Source organism: Nicotiana sylvestris, chromosome 11 (assembly GCF_000393655.2).
Source record: "Nicotiana sylvestris chromosome 11, ASM39365v2, whole genome shotgun sequence".
Taxonomy (NCBI): Eukaryota; Viridiplantae; Streptophyta; class Magnoliopsida; order Solanales; family Solanaceae; genus Nicotiana; species Nicotiana sylvestris.
In genome coordinates this window covers 100,269,075-100,276,670 of record NC_091067.1, presented here as the reverse complement: position 1 = coordinate 100,276,670, position 7,596 = coordinate 100,269,075, and the positions used below count along the sequence as shown (strand labels likewise).

The window sequence follows — 7,596 nt, the reverse complement described above, 5'->3', positions numbered from 1 at the left end:
TTGGGAGTAGATATTATCACATAACTTATGTTGGTACTGTATTAGATTGGGTTTCCACTTCTCGTTATTTATCATCATATTGTTTAAATTGTTAAAAATTAACTATTTAATTATATCACGTCAGTTTGCTTGAAAATTGGATGTTAAATGCCATCACGAGCCCAAGGTTGGAATTCCGGGTCATGACAGAATGCCACTTAATAAAGAATTTTGGAAGCACTATGTTAATGATTGATACTTGCATCTTGTGGCCAAGAGTTAAAACCTTGGCTCTCAATAATGGTGGTTCTCGAGTACAAACAAAATTGAATTACAAAATTAACAAAAAAATATTTAAAATACCTGAAAAGGAGAAGAAAAGGAGATGAATGAACTGCAATATAAACTTTTGAAAGGAAAAGAAAGAATTTTGCAGCTGCCTGTCACTACTTTATGCAGCAGAGCTTTTTCTAATCTACAGTTCTGAATAAATTGTATTTCTATCTCTGAAGTCCGCCATATGATCTATTCACAAGAACTCCGAGATTCAGACCTCTTTAGGCAGCTTGTGGCCTGGTAAGATCAAATAAATTCCACTTCATGACAAATGGCATATCGCAATGGAAACTTCTGTGACACTTCTAACATGTCATGTTTTTTCCTCTTTTCTAGTGGATTTTAGGAGAGTAAGGCCATGTTAAAAAGACTGGACAATCAGAGGATTGGTGAAAGTGTTCATCTCCAGAAAAATCACTTTCTCGTGAATGGTTTTTGGCATACAAGTAACCGCTGTTCGCTTCCATTCTGCAGGTCAATCACCCTAGTTTCCCAGTGAATTTGTGTGGCTAACATGCGTGCTTTCTCTATGGAGCCCAATGTGTCAGAAAGAATAATCCAACCCTATCAAGATTCATATTCAAGTGTCATAATATGTATAAACTGCAATGCATCATGGAAACATAAAGAGTAACACCAGAAGGTGTTGAGTCAACTAGAGCAGGAAAAATAAAGTGTAACCGAGATTAACAAGGAGAACGATAAAGAAAGAGTAAGCTGGAAGATTTTAAAGAGCATAAGAATGAAATACAATATAACCTCGGGTCGCAAAATACGATCCATCTCAAGAAGTAGTTCAAGCATACTGCAACCTTGTGAAGCAATTCGCGAAAGGAGGCCATTCGCGTGGAGCAGATCATATGTTCGTGGATATGTAGGAAAGGGTTCACACCTGCCCAATTTCAAAAGTTCTGTTATCAGTACATCACCAGAATCCTTCAAGCATTTAACTTTAAAAGCAATTGCTGAGGTTATGGTCACTCAAACAACTAAGCCTCATTTTTAAATTAATAGACGTCACCTATATGAATCTTCTCTATCCATTCTCTCTGCTCACGCCTGTTTCATTCCATTACTAAATAACTTGTCTTTAGTATTACCGTATAGTAAGAAGCTACTAAGCTCGTATTAATGCATGAAAAATCAAGGGAAAAGCAAGAAATAAGTACCAACAGATATCCTTTTGAAGAGAACAAATACAAGCCTCAAATTTCTCTGGCTCTACCTTTTGTCTTTAAGTTTATCTTCACACATGCAACATAACTGATGGCTTTTCTGGAGTAGAACATCAAGCTATAGAATTTTTTTTTTTTTTTTTGAGAAATAACTGCAATCATAATTATGAAGTCACTAATTCTACAGATGCCAAAAGATTTTAAATCACATGAAGTACCAGGATTATGAGAAGGTTTTACAACCCTTCTCACTGGTTAAGGGTAATAATATTGAGATAACAAAAATTCTTCCTAACATCTATCGTCTTGACCTCCCATTTTAGTTACCAAAGCACGTTGTGCTTTATAATACCATCAATCATCAATTCAAAGGATGGAGATGTAAGCAAACTGAAAATACAATAATTCATGCAACTTGAACAAGAAGAAATTACGATACGTAAAGAACAAGAATTTGGAACAGGGGTACATTACAGCATCGTAAACCCACTTAAATATTCTACATATTATGTATGTGATTTGCAAACAGATGCATAACGAAAAATATATCATTGTTATTTATTTGGAGAATATGCGTAATTTTCTTCCACTGTAATGATCTGACCGAAAAGCTGATTGGTAAGAAAATACACCAGAATTTTTCACTATCAATTAAGAAAAGGTAGAGGAAATATATGTATTGCCCCATTTTAGTTGAATTATTGCATATATGTCTAGCAAGTCTTAAAAATATAAAAGACAATGGCTTTACCAGTCATGCAGAATACCAGCAAAGCCTCGATCAAGTATGAGAGGAAGTGTATTATGCTCCCCAAGAGGCACAACATTCATCACCCATACTGATTTACTTGCCTCCAACAACGCAGCACTTAAACCCCCATAATGTGCATTCATGTCCATGACATTCCGCACCATATTATATGGAGGCAATGGATCCTCTTCTCCTGGCCTCTTTGGATGATCAGAGAATATCAAGGGCGACAGCAAAGACCAATAATTTCTCAAAGCTGATTTCCATAATTCTGAATCCTCAAAGAAATCATCAGGATGGACTCCTGACCAAAGAGCAAAACACAGGCAATGAGTGATTGCTACAAGAAAGTGTACCAATAGCCAAAAGTGGGAGAATGGAAAGGAAAAAAAAAAGTGGCACAAACATTTTAAACATAAATGAAAATACTTGCCATGAATTTCAATATCAGTTGAGTTCAGAGGACCAGATCTTTCGTGAATTGGAACCCACCGGTTACTGCCTGTCCCAGATATACAGCGTGCAAGTGGTTGGTAGTACAGTTGCATGTCCCCTTCTTTACAAATAGGTATATCAAACTGCTTGCTACACCAAAATGTAAAAGATCACTATTGGAGGTTAAGAGGAAGAAATAATGAAAAGGTATAACTATATCTTCAAAAGAAGGAGAACAAAAATGGAAGACAAGTATATGATAGTTTCAGCAGAAGAAGATTTTTATTTTTACTTTTTCTTTTAATTTCTTTTTTTCCTTTTTTTTTTGTGGGGGGGGGGGGGGGGATATGATGATTAATTGACGACTGCAGATCTGTGAATCATTTCAAAGCGATTTAGAACAAGTTTGTTTATAGGAAAATTCTTGTATCTGCTTTGCAAAAAAGACTGGCAGGAGTTGGGAAGAAAAAGCATTTTTTCCTAAGATCATATATTCTAATAGGTATTTTGTTTACTGATTCAAGCTCTGCAAGGGATAGTGCCTTTTCATCTCGATTACTATTCTTGACATAGACTTTTTGAGTTAAATAAACTGAAAGAAAAAACAGCTTCAATGAAGCTACGAACAGAATTTAGAGGGAGGAGTACATGACCTCCTCAGGTTAGTGCTCTCATTGGCCTTACCTAGCTATGTAGCATTGAGAATTTACTGTCTTCTGCCAGATGAAAGTCTCTTCTTGCTGCCCCAAAAGAGACCAACAAAGCTTTTTAGTGAACTCTTCCAATGGAGTATACATGCTTCCCGTCTTTGCACTAGTAGAACTACCCTGCTGCTGCCGGGTTGTGGGTGAGGTTAGAACAAAGTAACCTCCAGGCTTGAGTACGCGGTCTATGTCAATTAAAAATAGTCCATCTGTTTTGTCATATCACTATTAGTTTCATCATGTCAATTAAAAATAGTCCATCTGTTTTGTCATATCACTATTAGTTTCATGCTATTGAATTCATGTTCTTGAATTAACAGAAGCTCAGACATAACACAATGAGAGTTGTTGAGGGATCCAAAAAGAATAACCAGTCTAATCTTTTTCCTTGACAGGATAGAAAACAAAATTCAACCAGCACCATCCTACAGTGCATCCAATATTAGGAATGGTGAAGGTGTTCCTAAACGGGAAGATCTATTTAAGCTCCAACCTAGTAATAAAGGTTAATCATCCACATCCAAGAGGTGGTTTTACCTTCAGGGCAGCTGCAATTGACAATTCTGCTTTGGAGGGATCAAGCTCATGGCAGAATTTTGAAACAAAAGGATAATAACAATCACCAAATAGAATCGAGCCATATAGGTAGTATCACCTAACTTGTTAACTGTTATATTTGAAAAGAAAAAAGAAAAAAACGAGATGGTTCAATATTAATACGAGGTTTATTTTAAAATAGGCAGCTTAGCGGATGAAAACTCGACTGGAAATAACCTACAAACTAGAGTGAAAATCAAAGTTAGTTGCAAGTACCTAATGAAACAAATGATAGATCAATCAATACATAACCAGCCTGCAGACAGGATAAGTACACATACAAAAGATGATGAGAAAACAGCTGGCAACCCACAGTTTCTCAAAATAAACAGCAAAGAAAATACCTTTGCTGTCCCAAACGATTTCACACTGAGCACAATGAACCATATCATAAGACAATGATGGAAATGGAAGCTGCTTCGAAATAAAGTTGCCTATGACTGCCGGAAGTCCTCTCTCAAGTGCTAACTGAACTTGACTACCAGATGACTCATATGCTGCCACGCAAAGAGCCATCAACTTCAGCGAGAGAAGATGAGCACCGAAGCTACCAAAGCCACAACCAATATCTAGTACAGTGTGCACCTGTTATTCAAATTTCAAACGAGAAGAAAACTCTTACATTCTAAAAGTGAAAGAATGGTTCCACACCCTAGTTCCAATAATATGAAACGAACATGCATACTAGGAGCATATGAGTTGATTCTTAAGAAACCAGCAAGGGAATGAAAAGTAGAAAGCGAGAATATGTTTATGGAAAGAATAACAAAGATTAACTTACACCAGCTTGAAGAAATTCTGCATCACTTTCAAGCCCAATCATCTCAGCAATGCGGTGAGAGTAATCTTTGACACTATCAACCATCATTCCAGCCTCTGAGTGGAAAGCAATTTGGTCCTCTTCCAGTAGCATTAGTCTGGAAAAGGAAAGAGGAAAGCCTATTATAAAGCAGGCAAAATTTTTATCGCAGCATCACCTAGTGGAGGTCAAAGACTTAATACATAGGCTTTCATCCAACTAACATGTAAATACTCAATTTGACCTTTCAAATATTATCTCTGGGAAAGAAAAAGAAAAAAAATCATCCCAGGTTCATTTAATTAACTATACCTTTTTGTCACGCTTCCCGAAGAAAGGAACTGATCTTTGGTTAGCCTCACATTTCCACTCCATATAACGTCCCTACCTGCTGGCCAAGTCAGAGGAATCTTATAGTCCTTAGGAGGACGAACCAAACAATGTGCATATTCGCGTGATAACTCGCAGTGCCGATCAAACTCCTCCCCATCTTTCAATCCAGCTAGCAAATTTGCAGATACATTATAACAAGGCACATAGTTCTCTCTTTCCTTGCCACAAAAGCCAATGTCCTTTAACTGATTGGCTCCCAGAGACAGGCTCTTTAGCTCTAAATAATCGCTGAGCGCTTGCTCCTTTAACTTCCTATAACTTGTATAAATATCAGGCGTTGCAAAGGAGGTCACAGCGCCAAAGGAACTTGAAGAAGATGATCCTAACAATGCTATTAGCACAAATACACTGACAAGACAAAAGAGTAACCAGTTCAGCGGCGGTCTGTGGCCGAAAAGTAGTTTAGTGAGCAAAGGACTTCTCATGTCCAAGTTTCCGGCAAAACCACCTTAAAAGCAATTGTTGAGAAGATCAATAAGTGCTGGTTACTCTTAAAACTTAAATCTCCAAAAAAATATGAAAGCTATAACCTATCATTAGGTAACATCTCCCATATGTATCACCTGAGTCCAAACAATCCCAATTAACATGAGCTAGACCACTATCCACCAAGCTTCCTCAAGAAAAAAAAGAAAGTCCCAATTCGTGGCAAAATAATTACAGACAAAAGAGAACCACAGGACCAATACAATTTTGATCCCACAAGTATCCAATCCGCAGTTAAAACAAGAAAATTCAGATCAGTAAAATCACTCCTTGAAATAGACTTGAGACGTCACAAATAACCAGTCGAGCAAATGACAACTCTGAAACAATTATTACAATTTACTTAAAAAGAATCCCAATGCAGCAATTAGGCCCTTAGAGTAACCTGCAAATGAAAAACACCAAATCCCGCATAAAATATCAACTAAAAAACAACAAAAGAAATAACAACAGTAGCAACACGAAAAACAACAATAGCAACGGTTCAATCCCTAACTAGCTAAGGTCGACTATATGAATCAGCTATATCTGTTTTACTTTAATTAAACTTGTTTCATTACAATACTCAGTAATTTGTCTTTTAAGACAAATGGGGTCCTCTAAAACTAGTTCCGCAGCTCAACCTCCAATAAAACACCAAATTCCACAGAAAATATCAACACAAAAAAAACAACAACAATAACAATGCTTCAAGCTAGGGTCAGCTATATAAATCCACGATAATCTATTCTATTTAGACCTATTTCCTTTAAAAGCTCAACAATCTGTCTTTTAAGACAAATGGGGTTATCTAAAGCTAAAAGAATTTTAAAAAAAAAAAAAATTCAACATGTAAATAGAGAAGAGAAAAATGGAGCAGAAAATGGCTCCAAAGTTTCAGCATTTCGAAATAAGATCTCAAATTCAGATCAGATCCATATGTAATTGCAAACAAAAGAAAATGACACTGCAACATATATAAGGTCCATTCGTGTTCTTAAAATGATAATTAACTGAGCAAATGATAAGGGTTTTTGGAGTACCAGGTAAATGTCTGATAAGTTGCGTGTGTAAATTTTGAGTGTCTATAATTCCGATATACTATATACATATGGGTTGAAGATGACTATGTAGAATTTGGATTCGCCATTGACAATTAGAGAGAGCATGAAAGAGAGACAGGGGACAGCTTTTTCTATAATGTAGGAACAAATATTTCTTTATACTTTTTTTTGTGTTATTTCATTTGTTTATGGCCTTTGCTTATTAATGATCATGCTATGTTGTTTTATTTTTTCTTTGATTTTCCGTTTGGTGTCCCAGCTAATTGGAATGCATGCCATAGAATTTTTACACTTAAACCTGATATTTCTAATTAAGAGGTGAAAGAATTATATACTATATTATGTCATTTTATTTGTTTATTCATGCACTCCTTTATCAATCTATATAACACTTTTCTTTTTCTCTTCTTTTTTATTTTTATAATAGTAGCGTTCAAGTTAACTCCGATATACATTGACTAATAAATTTTTTATTATAGACTTAGTTGAAATTAGAACATGAGTTTCTAAGTTGTCACTTTGGTTTTTTTGAGCCTATGTGGGTTAGGATCGAATTAATCAGGTGTCATGTGGAAGTTGGTAAGCAAATCTTGAACAACAATAAATCATACAATAAAAGAGAAATATACCAAAAGAGACACAAACATTTAACGTGGTATGATCAATTTGACCTACATCCACTGGTATAGATGAACAATCCACTGTATAAAAGAGAGTACAAAATATCGAAAGAACAACCTCACGAAGAGACAAACACAAGTGACACACTAACACTTGTCCCGAAAAGTTCTCCCCTAAACAAGACTCTCAAACCTCATATGGCTACATTGTTGATGATGCTGAATGAGAAGGAAGAATCCTCAATTCATAGGAATCAAAACTTTTTTATACAAGAGAA

At 35.8% G+C, this 7,596-nt stretch overlaps 1 protein-coding gene across 1 annotated transcript; it reads right to left on the bottom strand.

The window, feature by feature from the left end:
• Positions 1 to 357: 357 nt before the first annotated feature.
• LOC104248377 (probable methyltransferase PMT5) lies at positions 358 to 6,842 on the bottom strand. The gene is made up of 9 exons (XM_009804629.2): positions 6,678 to 6,842; positions 5,089 to 6,040; positions 4,759 to 4,894; positions 4,322 to 4,562; positions 3,361 to 3,589; positions 2,675 to 2,826; positions 2,242 to 2,545; positions 1,075 to 1,207; positions 358 to 879 (listed from the first exon to the last, which is right to left on the bottom strand). Exons 2-9 carry the CDS (start codon positions 5,592 to 5,594, stop codon positions 730 to 732), a joined length of 1,851 nt encoding a protein of 616 aa, XP_009802931.1. The 5' UTR covers positions 5,595 to 6,040; positions 6,678 to 6,842; the 3' UTR covers positions 358 to 729.
• Between the last annotated feature and the right edge of the window lie 754 nt (positions 6,843 to 7,596).

Bases quoted from the DNA above. Each gene is read 5' to 3' on its own strand.
- LOC104248377 (XM_009804629.2), bottom strand. From the start codon at position 5,594: ATGAGAAGTCCTTTGCTCACTAAACTACTTTTCGGCCACAGACCGCCG. The intron at 4,895-5,088 runs GTATAGTTAATT...TTCCTTTTCCAG, and splicing joins TCGGGAAGCGTGACAAAAAG to ACTAATGCTACTGGAAGAGG. The intron at 880-1,074 runs GTTATATTGTAT...GAATCTTGATAG, and splicing joins ATCGTATTTTGCGACCCGAG to GGTTGGATTATTCTTTCTGA.